At 41.0% G+C, this 24608-nt stretch overlaps 1 protein-coding gene across 1 annotated transcript in view; it reads left to right on the top strand.

Annotated features, from left to right (window-relative positions):
- The first annotated feature begins 325 nt into the window (after nucleotides 1-325).
- The window catches only part of TOP6BL (TOP6B like initiator of meiotic double strand breaks), a 105126-nt gene continuing 80843 nt past the window's right edge, over nucleotides 326-24608 (top strand). The window contains exons 1-3 of the mRNA XM_088017798.1: nucleotides 326-355; nucleotides 2200-2338; nucleotides 9067-9120. Of these exons, the coding sequence (XP_087873924.1) occupies nucleotides 326-355; nucleotides 2200-2338; nucleotides 9067-9120 (223 nt within the window). The remainder of the gene's footprint in view (nucleotides 356-2199; nucleotides 2339-9066; nucleotides 9121-24608) is intronic.

Raw genomic sequence — 24608 nt, 5'->3', positions numbered from 1 at the left:
AGTCGCCACCCGCGGGTTCTCCCCAGCGCGGCGGCCCGCCCACCCGTCCGCCCACGGGCCCTCGCGGCTCCCGGCACCTCCCCACCGCTCTTGGCGAGCCCCGGCGGTCCGCGGCCTGAGGGAGGTGCGGCGCGAAGTGCGCAGGCGCGGCGGGCCGATGGGCGGGGCGGGCGCGCGCGGGCGGGAAGAACGCCGAGCGACCGGGCGTGGGCGCCGGCGGAGGTCGACGTCCGGGCGGGCAGCCGGCAGTGGGCGTCGCTGCTGCTGCCGCTGCTGCCGCTGCTGCCGCTGCAGTAGTTGCTGCCGCCGCTGCTGCCTCCGCGTCATGGAGTGCACGGCCGTGGCAGTCTGCGAGGTGATGCCGGGGAGGGGGAGAAAAGAGAGGCGGACGCTCTGGGAAGGTTTTTGTGAGGGGACCGCGAAGTTTGGGCCGAGGGGTCAGGCGGTGCCTGAGGTGGGAATGAGGTGCTTCGGTGAAAGCCCGCCGGCCCCACACGGGGCTGTGAGGAGCAGATGAGGGAGCGCTTGGGCAGTGTGCAACCATTCCCTCAGTTGGGGGGAACCCCACCTGGCAGCCCAGAAAACCGAGGCCCCGGAGGCTCAAGTGTTTGCCAGGCGTTAGCGGACCAGGTTAGGGCCCGGAGACCGGCCGGGGGGGGGGTCCCCGCGGGCCGAGGGGGCGCGCAGGAAGGACGAATGGGCAGCCCCGGGCGGAAGGCGAGACCAGTGCGGGCGAAGTGGGCGTGAGGGAGAGTCGTGTGCAGCCGGCCAGTGGGCCACGGTGTGGGGCGCATTCCTGGGTCGGGCCCCGAGCAGTCGGGTGGTGGATGGCTGCGGTGCAGAGGCCTCCCTGAGCTCCGACCACCCCGCGGTCCGGGGAACCTTCCTGCCCTGGAGGGTGGGACGGAACGCCCGGCGCCGCCACGCCACGTGGGTTCAGCCGTGGCAGCACCCTCCCAGCCGCCCCCTGATCGAATTCTTAGGCCCTGGGTTTGTACGGGGGACTAGACAGAACAGAACCACAGGCCCGACGGGGTTGATCCTGACGGTCCTCTTGCCTCCTTCATTATCCTCAAAGAAAGTTGGAGGATTCGATTTTACAGACGACAGACGCTAGGCTAGAACCCAGAGCTTCTGACTCCCAGGCCAGTGTTCTTTTCCCAACTGCTCTCTCACGGGTAAAGACACTGCGGGAAGGTCTTAACGGAGGGGAGCGCCCTGCGTCGGAGGATGTGTGAAGGAAAGTGTTAGATTGTAGGAACGCCTGGAAACCATTTTTATAAACTCTCGTCCACATTAGGATCATCGTTCTCAAGTTCTCTTACTGAGATGAGATCTCTTTGCCTTTAAGAAAAGGGGTAGTAATTTTCCCTGTGGTACCTTAGTGTGGAAGTGAGAGTGTACTTTCATAAGTAATGGAATTAAATACAGTATATTTTAAATTTCCCTCATCAAGATCGAATGTTTTATCTAGACATCTTGGAACCTTAAAACTTAAAATATTGTGTGCAGTCTTCACTGCAGATGAACTTATTCGAAGTAAAAGCTAATGTCTATTAAGCATTTACTATTATATTTTCAAGGCACCGTGTTAAGCACTTTGCTCTTATTTTATTTACATTTCACAGCAGCCATAACTGGTGGTTTTGTCCTCATTTTGGTAAATGAGGAAGCTTAGGTAGAGAGGAGTTAAATAACTTGCCCAAGATCACATGGCACATCAGGGATTCAAACCCAGGCATCTGCCTCCAAAGCCAGTGCTCTTAACTATATTCTGATCCTCAGAAATGATGATTTAATGAAAGGTAAAGATGATTCATGGCCAGATGCCAGTCTTATTCATAATCTTCACATTGGTTTTTACTTGGGGAGAAAAAAAGAAACAGGAAAAACAAACTCCCACTTAATTTTTCCAAATTATTATTTCCAGATGAACTTAGCCTTTGAATAAAGCAATTTATTGTCTCCATTTCCTGTCTTGTTGGGCATTGTGTTAATTTCCCATGTCTCCCTTCTTATGTCACTTTTCTGGTTGTTTCTTCTGTGTAGACACAATGCTTTGTTCTGAACAAAATGTAAATCTGACATTTTGCAAGCAAGAATATTATTTTTTAGAAATTCAGATTGTTAACTATCATCTAAATTTGATATTGCCATGATTTCTAAAGATTTGTTTTCTTTGAATTGTGCCCTTTTCAGATTTTGAAATATTTAATAATTCACTGGAAGTGTGAAACAGGAACATCAAAGGGAGCATTGCTAGAAGGACAGCTAGTGATTTCCATGGAAGCATTAAATTCTAAGCATCAGGCAAATACTCTTCATTGTGTAACAACTAGTAAGTAGAGGAAGAAATACTGATTTTCTGTCTTTGTTTTGTTATGATTTGTTATAGTTAATTTAAAAATTTAAGTCATAATCTTTTATCATGTTATCACTCCAGGGTTATTCCATAGTTAAAAAAATTAAATAATTATGTAATAAGTATCTGGTGATAGATTCACAAATGTGTTCTACAGGAAAGGTGTATACAGTGACATCAGAGGATTATTTATTTTACTGGCTTAAGAATTCTCGGAAACAATGTCCTTCTTGCTCTTGGTTTTAACCTCCTCTTTCACGGCAAAATTACATTACATTGAATTTTATCTCCTTTTCCATGTCCAGCCTTTGATAGTTGGAAGAGAGCCAAAAAATAAAGGAAAAGGAAAAGAAAAAAAATGTGATAAATGGTGCATACTTTAATAATTCTAACTTGCAGTTAGTTTGAAAATAAACCTTTTCCATTTGGCTCTTACTCTCTCATTGTTTCTGCCTACACTGTTGAGGGAAAGCTGATGCATTGAGTGTCCCTGGAAGAACTAACTCTTTTATTGAAAGATTCCATTTATTTATTTAGGAGAGAGAGACAGAGATAGTGAGAGAGAGCATGGGTAGGGAGGAGAGGGAACCTGATGCGGGGCTTGATCCCAGGACCCTGCGATCATGACCTGAGCCAAAGGCAGAGGCTTAACCAACTGAGCCACCCAGGTGCCCCAACAACCTAACTTTCTTGAGCTTTTTTTTTTTAAGATTTTATTCTTTTGAGACACAGAGATACAGAGAGAGAGAGAGAGCATGAGCAGGGAGAGAGGCAGAGGGAGAGGGAGAAGCAGGCTCCCCGCTGAGCCAGGAGCCCAACGCGGGGCTCGATCCCAGGACCCCGGGATCATGACCTGAGCCGAAGGCAGACGCTCGACCATCTGAGCCACCCAGGCGCCCTTTCTTGAACTTCGAAGTGATAACTTTTTTGTTTGGTTGTGTGTGTGTGAGAGAGAAGAGAGTGTGTATGTGTGTGTCTGTAGGTTTACTGAAGGATACTTTGGGATAAAGTTATCCTGTCAGCCTTAGAGGAGTCATCCTGAGTCCCAGCTGAGACTGAATAGTACTTTAGGCTCTACAAGACATTGTGTCACTGAACTGGAAAGCCATGTCTTCTCTTTGGGTACCTAGCAGTAAACATCCTTGAGAGAGATATGACAGGTTGGTTTGCTATTACTGTGCGTGAACTCCATTCTGACTGGACAGAGTTCCCACAGTTCATAGGAGAGTTTTGGTTAGCTAGATGGCTAGGGTGATGCTGATCTGTATGTGGTTGTGTTAGTTTATGCATTGATTCTAATCCAATAAACTGGCCAAGGTAGCAGGATGGATTTCACTCAGAGTGGAGGACCTGAGCCATAGTAGCTTTTAGCAAAAAACCCAATTCCATAGGCATTTTGAACGTAATGGATTTGTTCAGCCCATGTGAAATATAGGGGCCTTTCTCTTCTCTTTATTGTCTCTGATCTTTATGTAATAATTTTCATAATTTTTTGGTAGAAGGAAGGGTGATACATGTTTATCATAAAACATTTGAACATTGCAGACACATATATTATGGAAAGTGAGACTTTCTAGTCATTTCATCCCTTGAGATAATTGTTAATTAACGTTCAAAAGCATTCTGCCAGATTTTTCTATGTGTAAATTCATAGCTTCTCACCAGGTAGAGAAAAAGCCAGATTGTGAGTGTTCTGGGATGGAGGGGTAAGAGAGGTATCTCAGCATTCAGTCTTTATGTTCATTCAGGCCAGTTATTTTTTTTTTAAGTTTTTATTTATTTATTTGACAGAGAGAGACACAATGAGAGAGGGAACACAAGCAGAGGGAGTGGGAGAGGGGGAAGCAGGCTCCCGGCCAAGCAGGGAGCCCGATGTGGGGCTCAATCCCAGGACACTGGGACCATGACCTGAGCCGAAGGCAGATGCTTAACGACTGAGCCATCCAGGCGCCCCAGGCCAGTTATTTTTAATACACCTTTGGTCCTCAACTCAAAAACCCATGCTTCTTCCTTTTCAGAGAATAACCCTTCCCCCACCCCCTGCCAAGGTTAGGAAGGGTCAGTCCCTAGAATGCTGAGTGGAGGAAAGCATCTAAAGACCTGACTACTTTTTTTTTTTTTAAGATTTTATTTATTTGACAGAGACACAGCGAGAGAGGGAACACAAGCAGGGGGAGTGGGAGAGGGAGAAGCAGGCTTTCCGCTGAGCAGGGAGCCTGATGCGGGGCTCAATCCCAGGACCCTGAGATCATGACCTGAGCCGAAGGCAGACGCTTAACGACTGAGCCACCCAGGTGCCCCTACTTTTTTTTTTTTTTAAGATTTTATTTATTTATTTGACAGAGACAGTGAGAGAGAGAACACAAGCCGGGGAGGGGGGGGAGGGCGGGGAGTGTGAGAGGTAGAAGCAGACTTCCCGCTGAGCAGGGAGCCTGATGCGGGGCTCCATCCCAGGTCCCTGGGATCATGACCCAAGCTGAAGGCAGACGCTTTAACGACTGAGCCACTCAGGTGCCCCTACCCGACTACTTCTTAAATTCATTTTCCAACTAACTCTCCTTATTTTAGCTCCTACCCCACCTCTAATTCCAAAAGTTCCTGATTCTACCATTCCTGAGTCTTTGGGGGATTTTGTTGCATCATTTGGGTTGTTCCTTGGCCTTTCCCTTTTCTGGATTATAATTCAATTTCTAAGGTCCCCTGAATCCAACCTACTAGTCCTTCTGCTTTTCAGTTTCTAGAATTTTACTATCATCATCTTTGTCTCTTCTCTGACCTTGTGGGTTTATTCCTCTAAAAAATAACCTATTGTTTTATTGCAATTTCAGGAGGTAATAATAATAATGGGTATGTTCAATCTGCCATCTTTTTTTTTTTAAGATTTATTTATTTTAGAGACAGGAGTTAGAGAGCTAGTGGGGGAAGGGCAGAGAGAGAGAGAGAGAGAGAGAGAGAGAATCTGAAGCAGGCTCCACGCCCAGCCCAGAGCCCCAAACAGGGCTCAATCTCATGACCCTGATCAGGGTCATGACCTGAGCTGAAACCCAGAGTCTGATGCCTAACGAACTACACCACTCAGGTGCCCCTCAGTCTGTCATCTTTACTTGAAAGTATGAAGTGATGTGGTTGGTCTGAAATCTCTGATGATGAAAAACAATGTATTAGTTATCTAGGGCTGCTATAACAAAGTACCACAAACATAAATTTATTCCCTCACAGGTTTGGAGGCCAGAAGTCCAAAATCAAGGTCTAAGGTAGGGTTGGTTCCTTCTGGAGACTGTGAGGGAGGAATCTATTCCATGCCTCTCTCTTTGCTTCTGGTAGTCGCCAGCAAGCTCTTGGTGTTGGCTTGTAGGCATATCACTCCAATCTCTGCCTCTGCCTTCATGGGATAGTCTCCCTCTGTGTTTATCTGTGTCCGTGTCTTCATGTAGCCTTCTTTTTTTTTTTTTTTTAAAGATTTTATTTATTTATTTGACAGAGAGAGACGCAGGGAGAGTGGGAGAGGGAGAAGCAGGCTTCCTGCTGAGCAGGGAGCCCGATGTGGGGTTCGAACCCAGGACCCTGAGATCATGACCTGAGCCGAAGGCAGACGTTTAACGACTGAGCCACCCAGGCACCCCATTCATGTAGCCTTCTTAAAAGGACACCAATTGGATTTAGGTCCACCCTAACCAGTATGTCCTCATCTTAATTTGATTACATTTGTGAAGACCCTATTTCCAAATAAAGACATATTCACAAGTACTGGGGCTTAGTTCTTCAAAATCTCTTTCAGAGGCACAAAATGCAACTCACAACACCAGCAAATTTTGTTACTTGAATGATCCATCTATGAGAAACTGAGAGATCACTATATAGTTTTTCCATCAGTAATTGTTGAAGTCTTTAACATACTGTTTATTGCAGTGTTTTTCATAGTGTTCTACAGTATGTTTATATGAGTTATGAGGAAGGAGTTAAGTAGTCATATAAATTTGGGGAATGCTGGTTAAAATCAAATGAGGGGTGCCTGAGTGGCTCAGTTCGTTGAGCAACCGACTCTTGATTTCGGCTCAGGTCATGATCACAGGGCTGTGAGAGTGAACTCTGCATTGGGCTCTGCACTGGGTGTGGAGCCTGCTTAAGATTCTCTCTCTCCCTCTGCTCCCCACCCTCCCTACTCACTCTCTGAAAAACAACATCAAGTGAGTTTCATTGTGTCTTCTCAAAACCTTTGATATGCCAGTGTAGACTATGAATCTTCAAAAATGGGCTGTAGTATACAGCATTTCCCAAACGTATTTGACCTCATAGCTCTTTTTTTAAAGATTGATTGATTGATTGATTTAACAGAGAAAGACACGGCGAGAGAGGGAACACAAACAGGGGGAGTGGGAGAGGTAGAAACCGACTCCCCGCTGAGCAGGGAGCCTGATGCAGGGCTCTATCCCAGGATCCTGGGATCATGACCTGAGCGGAAGGCAGAAGCTTAACGACTGAGCCACCGAGGCGCCCCCCCCTTTTTTTAATATCTTCTGTTCTTTAGAGGGAATTTTGGGGGATGCTGTTGCTTTAAAAATAATGTTTTACAAATAAGTCTCTACTGTTATCTTTGTGTTTGAAGGATAGCACTTTATTACTTTAGTACAGAGACATTAGAAGTATAGCTAAAAATTGGGGGCTGGAAGAGGTGTGGAGCACGCAGGATAATTGCTGAGTATGTTCATCAAAAATGACCCATTTTCAACAATTTTTTTGTTTTTATTTATTTTTTTTAAAGATTTTATTTATTTAATTGACAGAGAGACAGCGAGAGAGGGAACACAAGCAGGGGGAGTGGGAGAGGGAGAAGCAGGCTTCCCGCCGAGCAGGGAGCCCGATGCAGGGCTCGATCCCAGGACCCTGGGATCATGACCTGAGCCGAAGGCAGTCGCTTAACCAACCGAGCCACCCAGGCGCCCCGATTTTTTTGTTTTTAGATTTTTTTCATTTATTTGACAGAGAGATAGAGCAGGAACACAAGCAGGGGGAGTGGGAGAGGGAGAAGCAGGCTTCCCCCTGAGTAGGGAGCCCGATGCGGGGCTTGACCCCAGGACTCTGGGATCATGACCTGAGCCGAAGGCAGATGCCTAATGACTGAGCCACCCAGGTGCCCCTCAACAATTGTTGATACGGTACTTGTTAAAATTAAAAAAAGATGTATGAGGAAACAGTGTGACATACACAATTGAGAAACATCATGGACACACTGTGAGATATATAGGTTGTATTTTTTTTCTTATTAACGTTCAATTCTTCACTAATCACTAGTGTAGGCCTGCTACCACCTGCCATCCCTGTCCCAGTGACCCACTCTCCTTAAGTTAGAACCAGTGTATGCCTGTGAGGAATGTTAAGAAAAAGATGATTGTCTTTTTTTTTTTTAAGACTTTATTTGACAGAGCACAAACATGGGGAGAGGGAGAAGCAGGCACAGGTGGGGCTGCATCCCAGGATCCTGGGATCATGACCTGAGCTGAAGGCAGATCTTAACTGACTGAACCACCCAGTCACCCCAAGATGATTGTCTTTTATTGAATATTCTGTGTTACTTGGGCTCAGGCCTTTTGAAATACCATTTGTCTAGAATCATTCAAAATCTGGAAATGTAAAGCCCTGCTCTATTGCATTTCAGTAGAACTTTTTGGGATGATAGAAATCTCTGTCTGTGCTGTTCAGTACAGTAGCCATTACCCACACTTGGCTAATGACCACTTGAAATACGGTAGTGTGACTGAAGAATCTTATTTTTAATTTAATTTAATTTAGCTAAATTTAAATTTAAATAGCCACATGTATCCAGTGGCTACTGTATTTGGACAGCACACATTTAGAGAATGGTGTTGCCTCTCACTGTAGTTCAGTTATTCTCAACCTTTTCCCCCTGCCTGAGGAGTACACATTTCTAGGGAGAGAGACACATTTTCACTGGTTCCTGGGGCAGTGATTCTTAGATTCTTAACTATGGGTTAACCCTCTGGGGGAGAGATGTTCAATTTAAAAAGTCTCCAGGTGGTACTAATCTTTTTTCCCCTCGTAGGTGCCTGCTTCCTTCCTTACCCTCTTTCCCTGAAGAATCATTGCTCTAGGGGCACCTGGCTGGCTCAGTCAGTTGAGCATGTGACTCTTGATCTCAGGGTTGTGAGTTTGAGCCCCACATTGGGGGTAGAGTTTACTTAAAAAAATTTTTAAGAAAAAGATTGTTGGTCTAAATGTTCTTATGTTCAGAGTTAGAACTCTAGATATGAAGAATTCTTACCTGATAGTCTAATATTTTCTACTAGAGAGTAAATTGTTTAAAAGAAGGGCCAAAATTTTTAATTGAATCTTGTACTGGAATATGGGTTATTGGCATGATATATTCTGATTACTAGCTACAGTTTGCAGTCTTCCTATAATCCTTTTCTCTCAGGAATAGTAATACCTAAAGAAGCAGTCCTGGTATTGGATGTAGGTGAAAAGACTTGCCATTTACTTCTCATCTCCAAGAAGTTATCTGCTGCCAGAGAGTTGTTGTAGCCTCATAATGCTTCTTTGATGCCTCCATGTTTAGTAAACTCATTACAGAGTGGTCACCTTTTTTATGTTCTGTATCTATAAAGTGTTTTTAGGCTTCCATTAGATTCTTTAGATAAAATCTGTTTAATTGTTTGTGATATTTCTTTGTGTTCTGTTTCTTTCAGTTGCTTCTGCAGGAAGCATTTATGGTGGTTTGGTTCTCAAGAAGTTCCTAAAAGGTAAAGAAAGAATTGCTCTACTTTCATGAGATTAAGTCTCTTCCTGGCAGTGAATTTGGTATTTTCTAAAACAGACAAACTGAAAGATAGTGTTGCCAGATTTAGCAAATAAAAATATAGGATGCCCACTTAAATTTTAATTTCAGATAAACAATGAGTAATATTGTAGTATAAGTATGTTTGATGCAGTATTTTGTCCTGTATTTTATCTGGCAATCCTGCTGAAAGACGATCTATAAAATTGTATAGATACAGGAATGAACAAGATACCTAGGTCTCTATAGTATCTCTGAATACTCTCTGTACAACCTCAGGCAAAATTATCCCAGATAAAATAAAATTTTTGGTAAAGTATTTGTTTCCATCTGCCTCAAAGAAATAATGTCTGGAGGAGGCTTTACTGTAAATTGTTTTGGCTAGTATTAATATTGTATTCCACATGCCAAAGTTGGTATGGTTTAGGAGCTTTTGGTGACCTTGGTTTTACTTCTTCTTTCCTTTGACTTGAGAATATCCTTAAGCAAAAGGACATACATTATTTTAAGGAGATCAAAATGATCTGAGAAGTGTTGTGCTTTCATATTTATCTTCTGTAGTTGTGTGGTTTGTAAATTATCCAATGGCCCTGTCTTTTCCTAATGTGTGGTTAATTTACAGATTTTACAAAATATTTTTTAAAAGAAACCTCCAACTAAATTTAAAATATAAGTAGATTGTGGGTTTTTTTTAAGCTGTACATTTGTCATTAAAAAAATGTGCTGTGTGTTAAATATGGAAACAACAAAACTACATTAGAGCAGTGTAATATTATAAATGTTTATGAAATGTATTACCGTTGGACTATTTATCTATTTATTTATTTTACCATTGAACTTTAAAAAATGGCAGTGTTCCTTGTGCTTTTTAAAAGGCAATCAATTAAAAATTTTATTTAGATCCACATTTCTAGTAACCCAATTACTGCATAAACCAAAGTACCTTCCTTTATCTTGGTCATATAAAAGAAAAAGAAGAAACTATTTTTGCAACTCACAAGATGAGTGACCCTAAGGACATAAACATATAGGAAATAATTCTCCTTTTTGGAACTTCTTTTTTGAAGTAATTTTAATTTTTTAATTATTATTTTTTTAAGTTTTTATTTAAATTCCAGTTAGTTAACAGTGTAATATTAGTTTCAGATGTACAATTTAATGATTCAGCACTCACATATAACACTCAGTGCTCATCGCACTAAGTGCACTCTTTTTTTTTTTTTAAAGATTTTATTTATTTATTTGAGATAGCACAAGTGGAGGGCAGAGGGAGAGGGAGAAGCAGGCTTCTTGATCCCAGGACCCTGGCACCATGATCTGAGCTGAAGGCAAACGCTTAACCAACTGAGCCACCCAGGTGCCCCCCACCAAGTGCACTCTTTAAGCCCTATCACCTATTTTACCCATCCCCCCCACCCACCTCCCCTCTGGTAACAATCAGTTTGTTCTCTTCAATCTGTTTCTTGGTTTGCCTCCATCTGGTTTTTCCCCTATGGTCATTTGTTTCTTAAATTCTATATGTAAGTGAAATCATATGGTGTTTCTCTGACTTATTTTGCTTAGCGTAATACTCTAGTTCTAGCCACATTGTTGCAAATGGCAAGATTTCATTCTTTTTTATGACTGAGTGATATTCCTATATATATATATACACACACACACATACACACACTTCTGTAGCCATATATCAATCAATGGACATTTGGGCTGTTTCCATAATTTGGCTATTGTAGATAATGCTGCTATAAACACTGGGGTGCATGTATCCCTTTGAATTAGTATTTTTGTATCCTTTGGGTAAATACCTAGTACTGCAGTGGTTGGATCATATGGTAGTTCTATTTTTAACTTTTTGAGGAACCTCCATACTGTTTTCCAGAGTGGCTGTACCAGTTTGCTGAAGTAATTTTTAGTTTAAGCATGGGGATTTAAAAGTGTTTGCTTGCTAAATTAAGGGTCATCAGGTATATTTCCCTTTGCCTTTGAAATTGTCTTGGCCCTCTGAATCTACTTTCTGGTAATCTGTATCCTGGATTTTTTTTTTAAAGATTTTATTTATTTATTCATTTGAGAGAAGGTAGGGGAGGAGAAGAGGGAGAGGGACAAGTGGGCTCTGCACTGCCCAACACAGGGCTAGTGATCTCGACCCCGAGATCATGACCTGAGCTGAAACCAAGAGTCAGACCCTTAACCGACTGAGCTACCCAGGCGCCCCTGTGTCCTAGATTCTTAATGGACCTCAGCTTTTTGCTCTGTGATCCTAATCTTTTTCAAAAAGATTTTATTTGAGAGAGAGAGCGAGAGCATGCACGAGCCGGGGTGTGGGGAGGGACAGAGGGAGAGGGACAAGCAGACTCCAGCAAGCAGGGAGCCTGATGCGGGCTCAATCCCAGGACCTTGGGACCATGACCTGAGCCAAAGGCGGACACTTAACTGACTGAGCCACCCAGGCCCCCGATCTTAGGTTCTTCTTGGTGTGCACACATTTGAAAGCAGTAATTGTGGAGGAAAAGTAATAGCTCCATAACAGATATTCTGTGGGAGCTTGGTTAGAATGTTCTTCCTGTGGTAATCATCATAATGATTTATTGAGCGTTAACTATGCACGGAGCCTTGTGCTTGACATGGAGGGATTACAGAGATGATCAAGACAGATTTGGTTTCTCCCCTTATTGCATATACCTAAGATACTTTAATCACTTAATTCTACTGCCTCCCAAAGCCTATGTCTAGAAGAAAGGAAGAATCAGTTTATTGTCCTGGAGAGTTTGCTCTGATTCTAAGACTTTTGGGAAACCTGAGTCCAGCTTTAAGAATCATGAGTTGACTGCCTCAAAACCATCTAGTCTATTTATCAATCTTTAGTCCTCTTCTTTTTTGAATTCTGCCCTTTGGATGATCAAAGAATGGAAAGATCATTCCTAATGCCTCTGCTTTAGTTAATATATGTAAAAGTGCTTTGAAAGAAGTGAAAATCCACATAAATAACAGGAAGTATGTTATTATTAGCACTAAGGAGGAGATAAGAATATTTCCTGAAACATAAACCTATACTTACCATGCCTGTACAGTCAGTGGTCAGATCGTACATAATACAATTTCTTCAATTAATATTTGTGAAAGTGCTTTGAAAAAGGTGAAAACCTATACAGGCACAAGGGAATGGTTTTATTATCACTGTTAATACCTGGAGAGAATGTACTGAATTGAATTTAGGTTATGGAATAACCACCTGTTATTATGCTAATACAAAATTTAGACAGTTTGTGTCATGGTAACTTAGTTTTTTTTTTTTAATATTTTATTTATTTATTCGACACAGAGAGAGCAAGAGAGAGAACACAAGCAGGGGGAGTGGGAGAGGGAGAAGCAGGATTCCTGCGGAGCAGGGAGCCCGATGCGGGGCTCGATTCCAGGACTCTGGGATCACGACCTGAGCCGGAGGCACCTGCTAATGACTGAGCTACCCAGGCACCCTGGTAACTTAGTTTTAATTTAATTATTTTAAAAGCTCACAGCAATTTTATGCATATTTATCTCTTTTTATATCCTTACGGTAAGGTGCAGGTGGCTAACTTTTTGTACAAAGAAGAAGTACTGCATATCAAGTACACAATAAAAATTGAGTCATTTAGGGGTGCCTGGGTGGCTCAGTCGGTTAAGTGTCTGCCTTTGGCTCAGGTCGTGATCCCAGAGTCCTGGGATCAAGCCCCCCATCAGACTCCCTGCTCAGCGGGGAGCCTCCTTCTCCCTCTCCCTCTGCCTGCCTGCCTGTCTGCCTACTTGTGGTCTCTCTGTCTCTCTGTGTCAAATAAATAAAATCTTTAAAAAAAATTGAGTCATTTTATCATAGTCAATCACATTTAGTAGCCAACTTCAGTCTGTCTACTTTCCAGGCTCATACTACTATCCTCCAGTCAATAATACTATTTATTTTTATTAATTAGTAACAAAAATGACTCACTGAAACTCACAAAGGAAATTGTCCAAGTTTAAGATTTAAATCCCTTAGCTCCCTGGTTTATGCACCATTAATTATGCCTTTATTACTATCGTTATTTATTTAGCATTCTGTAACATTATTAACAAGCTGCTTTAAATTGGTCCATTCACAAATCTTTACACTGTTTAATTAGCTTCGTTAGGAAGTCTCTGGTGGCTGATTCATTAACCATCAGATTTCCAGATGTTAAAAAAAATTACTTATCTATACAAAATTAATAGTACGCCTCTGAATTCACTTTAACTATGTTGTTCTCTTCATTGCTTGGTTAATATCTCTCAGTGCCTAAAATAAGGTCTGATCTCTCTTTGGGGAACTGTGCTGTTGTTGAGCCATCCAGCTTCGATTTTCTTTACTCTTCAGTCTATTCTATCAGGATTGTATCAAGGTACTTTTTTTCTGGATCTGGAATACTTCAGATCAATTTGTATACAAACAGGCTCTTATTTTTGGGTGTTTTATTTATGTTGGATTAAGAAATAGTGACCAAAATAATCTCCCCATTTTACTTCTTCTCTAATGGTTTATGTTCTCTTTCTTGCCCACTTTCTTCTCTGGTTCCTAACTGTTCTTTCTTTTATCCAAAAAAAAACTTTAATTGAACCTCTACTTGCCACAGGAAGTCATAGGGAGAGGTAGCTCTGTAAATAAAATGTAATGTGATAAGTACTGTAATGGAGGTATGTATATTCAAGGTGCTTCTTTGGTAACCTGGAGGGTAGTCCTTAAAGTTCAGTTACCAATATGCCTTTCTTCCATTCATTATTCTGTATTATTATTCTTTTTTCTGGTAAAGATTTTATATTTATTTATTTGAGAGAGAGAGAGGGCACATGAGGGGGGGAGGGTCAGAGGGAGAAGCAGACTCCCTGCTGAGCAGGGAGCCCGATGCTGGACTCGATCCGGGGACTCTAGGATCATGACCTGAGCCAAAGGCAGTCACTTAACCAGCTGAGCCACCCAGGCGCCCTGTCTGTAGTATTATTCTGTATTTACTTCAGATAGCTTTTCTGCTTTTAATGTTTGAATATCATTTCTATGCTGATGAGACTTATTTTTTTCCTCTCTATCAGTTAACATGTTTCCAGCTTTGATTGTCAATTAAACTGTTCCATTTAAAGGTTCCATGGAAATATATGTGCAACATATCTAAAATGGGTTTCATTTTCTTGCAACTAACTTGCTCTGTCATGTCTCCATTTCTTTCAATGATACTAACATTCATAATTTTCCAGACTTATAAATTTTGAGGTTTTTTTTAGCATCCTCTCTTTTCTTTTCTCCATTATCTAATCTAATTGAATTTTTGTTAATTCTCCTTTTATTATATAGAATTATTTATTTATTTATTTATTTATTTTTAAAGATTTTATTTATTTGACAGGGAGAGACACAGTGAGAGACGGAACACAAGCAGGGGGAGTGGGAGAGGGAGAAGCAGGCTTCCTGCCTAGCAGGGAGCCCAATTTGGGGCTTGATCCCAGGACCCTGGGATCATGACCTGAGCTGAAGGCAGACGCTCAACAACTGAGCCACCCAGGCGGCCCTAGAATTATTATTTATTCAGTTATATATGAATTTAAATATATCTTTAAGTTCCTTCCTTGATGACTCCCAGTTGCTTATTAGGATAAGACACCTCAGACCAGATGTGAGGTCTTTTGTCAATTAGAATAACTTCTGTACTTTGAAGGATGATGTCCATTAATATAGATAAATTCTTATGTGTCTAAAAATTCTCATTGCTTCATATTAATATATGTACTATTATTCTGCATGATATGCTTATCCATTTATATAGAAATTCATTTTATACCCATTTATATATCTACTTACCCATTTATGTAGAACTGCTTCTATCATAAATATTTGGCAAAATGTGATGGTTTTAGTTTGTCCTTCTTGTCCAGATCTAGAAGCTACTACCTATTATGTCCTTACTCTGGTGAAAAGAAAAAAAAAAAGAAAGGGTAGAAGAGAGTGATAAGATGAGGGAATATGAGGGGCGCCTGGGTGGCTCAGTCATTGAGCGTCTGCCTTCGGCTCAGGTCGTGGTCCCAGGGTCCTGGAATCGAGTCCTGCATCGGGCTCGCTGCTCCACAGGAAGCCTGCTTCTCCCTCTCCCTCTGCTGTTCCCCCTGCTTGTTTTCCCTCTCGCTGTGTCTCTCTCTGTGAAATAAATAAATAAAATCTTAAAAAAAAAAAAAGATGAGGGAATATGAAAAAGGCCATGTTTATAGGTCCCTGTTTTGCTGTTTCTTTCTTGTTTCTTCCATTCATATTATTGTGATTTCTTTATCTTTTTATCTTTTTATTTTTAAAGATTTTATTTACTTATTTGACAGAGATAGAGAGTACAAGCAGGCAGAGAGGCAGGCAGAGGGAGAGGGAGAAGCAGGCTCTCCGCTGAGCAGGGAGCCTGATGCGGGGCTCGATCCCAGCACCCTGGGATCATGACCTGAGCTGAAGGCAGCCACCTAACCGACTGAGCCACCTAGGCGCCCCTCTTTTTTATCTTTTTAATTACCCCCTCCTCATTCCCATATTTATTGACATAATTTAACTCTTTTGTAAAATACAGTTTAACCAGTCATGTTCAAGTGTTTTTCCCAAGTCAGAAAACTTACAGCCCTTTTTTTTCCTTAGAAGACCAGATAAGAATACTAGCCCTTGAAAGTAGAGAAGACAGCCGTGCTATTGTTGTATGGTTATGATTATGATAATCTAGTTTTTGCCTCTTTGTACTCTACCCTTTTGCTATCAGGGAGAATTTACAAAAAAAGTTTAGTTTAATTTTGTCCTCTTTGTTAATTTGTTGTGAAAGGAAGTGGGGAGTCATGCTTTTTGTATGTTTGAGAGATTGATGGGTCCAGGCTTGCTTATCACTGAGTGAGAAATTCACAGTGGCGAACATCTGAAATTCTCATATTCAAAGATTAAATATCTATTATAATTTTATATCTTACAGGATCAGCAACTCTAAGACTCAGTAGTCTTTTTTTTTTTTTTAAAGATTTATTTATTTGTCAGAGAGACACAGCGAGAGAGGGAACACAAGCGGGGAGAGTGGGAAAGGGAGAAGCAGCCTTCCCACCGAACAGGGAGCCCAACATGGAGCTCGATCCCAGGACCCTGGGACCATGACCTGAGCCGAAGGCAGATGCTTAATGACTGAGCCACCCAGGCGCCCCAAGACTTAGTATTCATCTAACACTTTTTCCCCAGGAGCTCATTTTGTAGACATGATCTTATTCATTCTCCAGAGATAGGTCAGACTTATGTGTTATCACAATTTCTCTTTCCAAGATGAGGAAACTGAGCTTTACCTCAGCCTCATATATTAAATTAATTAATTAATTAATTAATTAATTTTTAAAGATTTTATTTATTATTTGACAGAGGGAGAGACAGCAAGAAAGGGAACACAAGCAGGGGGAGTGGGAGTGGGAGAGGGAGAAGCAGGCTTCCCGCCAAGCAGGGGGCCTGATGCAGGGCTCGATCCCAGCCGAGATCACTAACCCGAGCGGAAGGCAGACACTTAACGACTGAGCCACCCAGGCGCCCCCTCATATATTAAATTTAGAAGTAAGGGAAGAATTTGTGGGCTCCTAGGTCATTGTTGAGTCCACATTTAATCCTCAAACTTTGATATGTCCTAAACATTGTCTCTTGCTGCTAAATTTGCATAACACGTGGCAAGATTTTATAAAGAGAAGATTGATTGAAGATCAAGAGAAGTTAAGATAAATGAATTTGTTAGGATGCCTGGCTAGCACCGTCTGTGGAACATGCGACTCTCGATCCCAGGAATGTGAGTTTGAGCCCCATGTTGGGTGTAGAGGTTACTTAAAAAAATAAAATCTTCAAAAAAATGAATTTGTTTTCTTTTGCTTCCTTAATATTTCTTTACTCTTTTCCCTGTTAAATGTATCTAATCATACTTCACTATTGAGAATATGTTCAAGATTTGATGTGAAGGGAAAGGAAATGGAAAGGACATGAACATTGACATATTTCTCTTCCTTTTGAGGTTGGGTAGGTAGAGGAAGAAGAAAAGGAGAGCTCTTAACATCAGAGATCCTGGAAGTTGGCTCATCCTGCAGGCAAGTGGCTTTTATTCAGTAGTTAGTGGGAGCTACGCTGCATTGTACCTGCTTTGAATTAAAATCCTTGAACTGTTGTTACCCCTCATTGTGTAATCAACTGGGCACTTATTGCTCCAACTCTGGCCTCTTGGGTTATCATATCCCTTTCATTTCCATAGCAGACAATGTTAGCAGCCTATGGCAGTGATTTGGCTGGTATGGGAAGAAAGGACATTTTGAATATTATTTCCTGAGTAGACTTTATGGTTACCCACTTAGCACATTTAAAAAAGTCATATGACACTATATATAACAGTTAACTCAAAATGGATCAAAAACCTAGCTATAAGAGCTAAAACTATAAAACTCTTAGAAGAAAATATAGGTGTAAATCTTCGTAGATAGGACACTTAAAGCACAAATAACCAAAGGAAAAATAGATAAATTGGACTTCAGCAAATTTCAAAACTTTGTATTTCAAAGAACACTATCAAGAAAGTGAAAAGACAGTAATTAGGTGATGGGATGGAAGTGTTAGCTCAGGCTAAGGTAGTAATCATTTTGGAACATATAAGTATCAGATTTACAGGTTGTACACCTTAACCTTAACACACTGTTATATATCAATTGTACCTCAATACAACTGGGGAAAAAAAACTTTAAAAAAAGAGAGAAAAGACAACCTACAGAATGGGAGAAAATGTTTTCAAATCATGTATCTGATAGGATTCCAATATCCAGAGTACAAAACAACTTTTACAACTCAACAATAAAAAGACAACTAATTTTAAAATAGGCAAAGGATCTGAATAGATGTATGTGATGAATTTAATGTGTCCTCCCCAAATTCTTATGTCGAAGCCCTAATCCCTAGTGCAAGAGTATTTGGAGATGAGGCCTTTAGGAAGTAATCAGTGTTAGATTAAGTCATGAAGGTGGGGCCTTTATGATGGGATTAGTGGTTTTATAAGAAGAGGAAGAAAGAAATCTCTCTCCTAAGTGCACCTACCCAGGAAAAGCTATGTGAGGATGCAGTGAGAAGGAAGCTGTCTGCAAGCCATGAAGAGAGCTCTCACTGGGAACTGAATTGTTGGCACCCTGATACTGGACTTCTCAGCCTTCAAATCTGTATGAAGTAAATTTCCATTGTTTAAGCCACCCAGCCTGTGGTATTTTGTTATGGCAGCCTGAGTAGATGAAGACAACATTTATCCATATAAATGGCCAATAAGCCCATGAAAAGATGTTCAACATCATAGTTTTTAGGAAAATGCAAACCAAAACCATAATGAGGGGCGCCTGGGTGGCTCAGTCGGTTGAGCATCTGCCTTCAGCTTGGGTCATGATCCAGGGGTCCTGGGATTGAGCCCCGCATCGGGCTCCCTGCTTAAGTGGGGAGCCTGCTTCTCCCTCCCTCTCTGCCCCTTCTCCCCACTCGTGTGTGCTCTTTCTCTCACTGTGTTCTCTCAAATAAATAAATAAAAAAAATGAGATACCACTTGATACCCATTAGTATGACTGTAATAAAAAAAATAAGTGTTGGCAAGGATATAAAAAAATTGGGACACTCCTACTTTGCTGGTAGGAATGTAAAGTGGTGCAGACACTTTAGGAAAACAGTTCGAAAGTTCCTCGAATAGTTAAACATAGAGTTATCTTCACTCAGCAATGTCCACACAAAATCTCATGCACTAATATTTATGGCAGCATCATTCATAATATCCCCAAATGGAAAACAACACAAATGTCCATCAATTAATGGGTGAGATGTGCTCTATCCACACAATGGAGTAGTATTCAGCCATTAAAAGGAATGAAGTCTTGGTATATGTTACAACATGGATGAAAACTGGAAATATTATGCTAAGTGAAAGAAGCTGGATACAGAAGGCCACACATTGTATGATTCCATTTATATGAAATGTCTACAATAGGCAAGTCCATAGAAACACATCCAAAGGAGATTAGAGGGAGGAGGGAGGAATGGGGAGTTGGTATTAACGGGTATGAGTTTTCTTCTTGGAGTAATAAAAATGTTCTGGAAGTAGATAGTAGTGATGGTTGTATAACCTGTGAATATACTAAAAGTCACTTAGAATAGTGAAATTTATGGTGTGAATTATATATCAGGTTTAAAATAATCCCCCCCCCCCCGGGGTGCCTGGGTGGCTCAGTTGGTTAAGCGTCTGCCTTTGTCTCAGGGTCTTGGGATCGAGCCCTGCATTGGGCTCCCTGCTTAGTGGGGAACCTGATTCTCCCTCTCCCTCTGCCTGCCGCTCCCTCTGCTTATGCTCTCTCTGTCAAATAAATAAAATCTTTAAAAAAATAATTATTAAAAAAATATAAATAGGGGAGCCTGCGTGGCTCAGTCGTTAAGCGTCTGCCTTCCGCTCAGGTCATGATCCCAGGGTCCAGGGATTGAGCCCCACGTACAGCTCTCTGCTCGGCAGAGGCCTGCTTCTTCCTCTCCCACTCCCCCTGCTTGTGTTCCCTCTCTCGCTGTCTCTCTGTGTCAAAAAACAAATAAATCTTAAATATATATATATATATATAAATAAATAAAATAATTCCCCCTCACCAATGTTTTATAGCAGTACTATCCATGGTAGCCAAAATGTGGAAAGAGCTCAGATGTCCATTGACTGATGAGTGGTTAAAGATATGGTGTCCGTACACACACACACACACACACACACACACACACACACACACACACACACACACACACACACAGGAATATTACTCAGCCTTCAAAAAGAATGCAATCTTGCCATTTGCAACAACATGGATGGAACTAGACTGTATTATGCTAAGTGAAATAAGTTAGAGAAAGACAAATACCATAAGATTTCACTCATGTCAAAACAGATGAACATATATGGGGGAAGGGAAGGAAAAATAAAATAAGATAAAAACAGATGGAGGCAAACCATAAGAGACTCTTAACTATAGGGAACAAAGGGTTGCTGGAGGGGAGGTGGGTGGGGGGATGGGGGGTAAACAGGTGTTGGGCATTAAGGAGGGCACTTGTAATGAGCACTGGGTATTATATGCAAGTGATGAATCACTAAATTCTACCCCTGAAACTAATACTACACTATATGTTTACTCGTTTGAATTTAAATAAAATCTTGGAAGAAAAAAAAAGTGGTTTATGAAATTGAAGTTTTTTGAACTCTCATCTTCCCCTTTTCTTTTCTCCTGTTTATATTGACACTGCTTCTGGCCTCCCTACCCACGGATAATTAACCACTTGGCACAGTATAATCCCCTGCTGCCTTGACTTTCTATCTTTTCTTTCTTACAGTCTTCAAGCTTGGATAATCCCCACTGTTTGCTTTTTCCATTCTTATTTCCAAGCTGCCAAATGTTGCTAGTATAAATCATAACACTGGGCATTGGGCACAATACAAACTGAAGTAGAATTTCTAACTTTATTAGGATTGTCCAGTAATTGTTCTTTTATTTATTCTTTTATCTTTATTATCCTTTACATTTTTTTTTAAGATTTTATTATTTATGTGACAGAGAGAGAGACATAGAGAGGGAACACAAGCAGGGGGAGTGGGAGAGGGAGAAGCAGGTTTCCCGCAGAGCAGGGAGCTTGATGCAGGGCTCGATCCCAGGACCCTGGGATCATGACCTGAGCTGAAGGCAGACGCTTAACGACTGAGCCACCCAGGCGCCCCTCTTTATTATCCTTTAATATAATTCGAATAGTGTATGTTCCAACCTACCTGAACTCATCTAAACAAATTTCTTTATCTTCTGTTTTTACTGAGAAGTTTGAGATTGTCCAAGTGGTATTTCTTCAAATTCTCTTTGTAACTTAAATTTAAAATACTAAGTTGTAATGAAAATATCTGTCTCTTATTAGCTCCATGGCCTTAGACAAATCATTCTTATGGCAACTACTTCATTTGTAATATATATTTTCAGAAGTGTGACTATATGTAGAACCTAATTTGTAATTGTTTTATTATAAAATGCTTTTATATTACAAGAAAGTGTTTTTGATTGAGTAGATACAAGGTGTTTATAAAATAAACTTTCCTACAAAAAGGTCACAAACTTATCTAAATGTCTATACTCAGCATTAAGATGTAGAATAAATACTGAGGTGCCTGGGTGGCTCAGTTGGTTAAGCACCTGCCTTTGTCTCAGGTCATGATCCCAGGATCCTGGGATAGAGCCCCCCCCCCCCCCCCCCCCGTCAGGCTCCCTGCTCAGTGGGGAGTCTGCTTCTCCCTCTGCCCCTCCCCCGTTCATGTTTTTCTCTCTCTCTCAAATAAATAAATAAAATCTTTTTTATTTTTAAAGATTTTATTTATTATTTATTTGGCAGAGAGACGGCAAAAGAGGGAACACAAGCAGGGGAGTGGGAGAGGGAGAAGCAGGCTTCCCGCTGAGCAGGCAGCCTGACGCGGGGCTCCATCCCAGGACCCTGGGATCATGACCTGAGCCAAAGGCAGACGCTTAATGACTGAGCCACTCAGGCGCCCCAATAAATAAAATCTTTTTTTTTTTAAGATCTTATTTATTTTACAGAGAGAGATATAGCGAGAGAGGGAACACAAGCAGGGGGAGTGGGAGAGGGAGAAGCAGGCTTCCTGCTGAGCAGGGAGCCCGATGCGGGGCTCGATCCCAGGACCCTGGGATCATGACCTGAGCCGAAGGCAGACGCTTAACGACTGAGCCACCCAGGCGCACCCCCAATAAACAAAATCTTAAAAGATGTAGAATAAATTTTGAAGAATATGGGTTGTAGTCCTGACTCTGACATTAACTACTTGGTGTGATTTTGGTTATCTTGATCTTTTTGTACTTGGGGTTCTCAGAATGTAAAACATAGGGATTCACTGTATAAAAAACTTTCAAGATCCAATTTTAAAATTCTGCTTTACATCTCTGTACCTTAGTTTTCTGATAGATAAAATGAAAAACATGGTCTCTTTTACAGGTAGCTTTGATTTTGTAATGAGAAAACAATTTGAAAAAGTATAAAGCACCATGTAAATGAACATGAACAAATTTTATATTTCCAGAAGGATTTCTCATCCCATAAAAAGGATACATGTGCTATTTCTCTGGACTTTCGTCCCTTCCTGTTGAAGCTATGTCACATCAGTTTTGCTATTTAAATCTTTGCCTCTGTTATACTGGCTTCTTTGCCCTATATGCATATGTTACCAAGTCTTTTCCAGTCTTACAAAAGAATGAACAAAGACAACCAATCCTCAGTTTTTCTCCTTTCTTACATAAATTTCTTAAGGGAGCAATCTCTACTCATTTCTCTTACCTAGTCTTGTTCACTCAATTCCCTAGTCCCTTATAAGTTGACTCTTCACTTTAACCATTCCATTGAATTAAAGTTATATATTTATTGTAGAACTGCAGGTAAATGTAGTAAAATATAAAGAAAAAATAAAAATCATTCATAAGTCCACCATTCAGAAATAATAATTTTTAACATTTGATGGTTTTTCTTCCAATCTTTTTTCTTTCGTTTTTTTGTTTGTTTGTTTGTTTTTTAAGAGAGAGTGAGTGTGCATGCACGTGAAGAGGGGATAGGTGCAGAGGGAGAGGGAGAGAGAATCTTCCAGGTTCCACACCCGGCATGGAGCCTGATGTGGGGCTCAATCTCATGACCTTGAAATCATGACCTGAGCTGAAATCAAGAGTCAGATGCTTAACCAACATAGCCAGCCAGGCTTCCCTCCAGTCTTTTTATAGTAATAATTATACACAAGCCCAGACAATATATCAACACAAGTAATATGTTTTTTAAACAAAATTGTAATCAAACTATATAAAGAGCTTTGAAACATACATTTTTTTTCTGTTCTTGACATTATATTGTGAACATTTTCTATTACTTTTAAAAATTGCTCAACATAGAGTCTTATTGGGCGCCTGGGTGACTCAGTTGGTTAAGCGACTGCCTTCAGCTCAGGTCATGATCCTGGAGTCCCGGGATCGAGTCCCGCATCAGGCTCCCTGCTCAGCGGGGAGTCTGCTTCTCTCTCTGACCCTCCCCCCTCTCATGTGCTCTCTCTCTCTCTCATTCTCGCTCTCTCAAATAAATAAAAATCTTTTAAAAAAATAGTCTTATTTTGAATTTTTGTACCTTTCATCATGCTTTGTATACAATTAGGTAGTCAAAAATTATTTGTTGCATGAATAGATAGCTTAAAAACCAGAGGAGGAGCTTAAAATTTAGAGGAGGAGCATATGACTGTACGATTTAGTCATTCTGGTTAGCCATTTACTAGCTTTGTGATTATGCACGAGTTTTATAACCTCCTTGCATCTCAGTTTTCTCATTTGTAAAGTGAGAATAATGACACTTAGGGTTGTTAGGAAGATTAAGATTGAAAAAAAATATTTAAAATAATTTCAAAGCATCTAGAATGTGGAAGGTGCTCAAGGCTTCTGTTTATGCCTTTGACCACTCCATCTCCCTTCTCTGTATTGCCAGCCTAGATCTATTCCCTAAGCTTCAGATCTGTTCTCTATATAGCAGTCTGAGTAATCATTAAAAAAATATAAATTTATTATGTTATTCTCCTGCTTAATACCCATTAATACTTTCCATTGCAGCTGGGGAAAATCTATATCTTCTCATCATAAACTGCAAGACTGAGTGATCAGACTCATTTCTGTCTCTCCAAACCTTATCTCAAACAATTCTTTAAAAAAAAAGATTTATTTATTTATTTGAAAGAGAATGTGCATGCGCAAAGCAGAGGGGAGCAGCTGGCAGAGGGAGAGGGAGAAGCAGGCTTCCCGTGGAGCCCGTGCGGGGCTCAATCCCAAGACCCTGAGCCAAGGGCAAATGTTTAACCAACTGCACCACCCAGGCACCCCTCCACAATTCTTTTCTCAGTTCACTTGTTCTCCAGCCACACCGACCTAGGGAACAGAAGTTCCTTTACACACACCACACTCTCTCATCTCTGAGTCTTTGTACTTGTTCTCATTACCAGTAATATTCTTCCCCTAGTTTTTCATGTGACTGGTTGGCTCACTTCCATTTCTATTTCTCAGCTCAAATGTCACCTCCCCAGAGAAGCCTTCCCTGACTACCCTATTTAATGTAGTTTATCTTCCTCCTCTGCTTATTTCTTTCACTGTACCTATTATGTCCTGTAGGAATCTTGTAGGGTTTATTGTTTTGGTATTTATTGTCTTTTTCAATTGGAATGTGAACTCCATGAGGAGATGGGTATAGTCTGCCTTAATCATCCCTGTGTTTCCAGAACCCAGTACAAGGGCACATAGCAGGTGTTGAATAAATACTGGTTGAGTCACTTTAACTTCTTTCTCTCTCCTTTCTGATCGGTCTGTAACAGAGGTTCTTAACTT

Source organism: Eumetopias jubatus, unplaced genomic scaffold, assembly GCF_037043125.1.
Source record: "Eumetopias jubatus isolate StellerSeaLion01/CBP00866 unplaced genomic scaffold, mEumJub1_p1.0 scaffold_13, whole genome shotgun sequence".
Lineage (NCBI taxonomy): Eukaryota > Metazoa > Chordata > Mammalia > Carnivora > Otariidae > Eumetopias > Eumetopias jubatus.
Note: the sequence above shows the minus strand (reverse complement) of the source record. Positions and strands in the feature narration are given on the sequence as shown.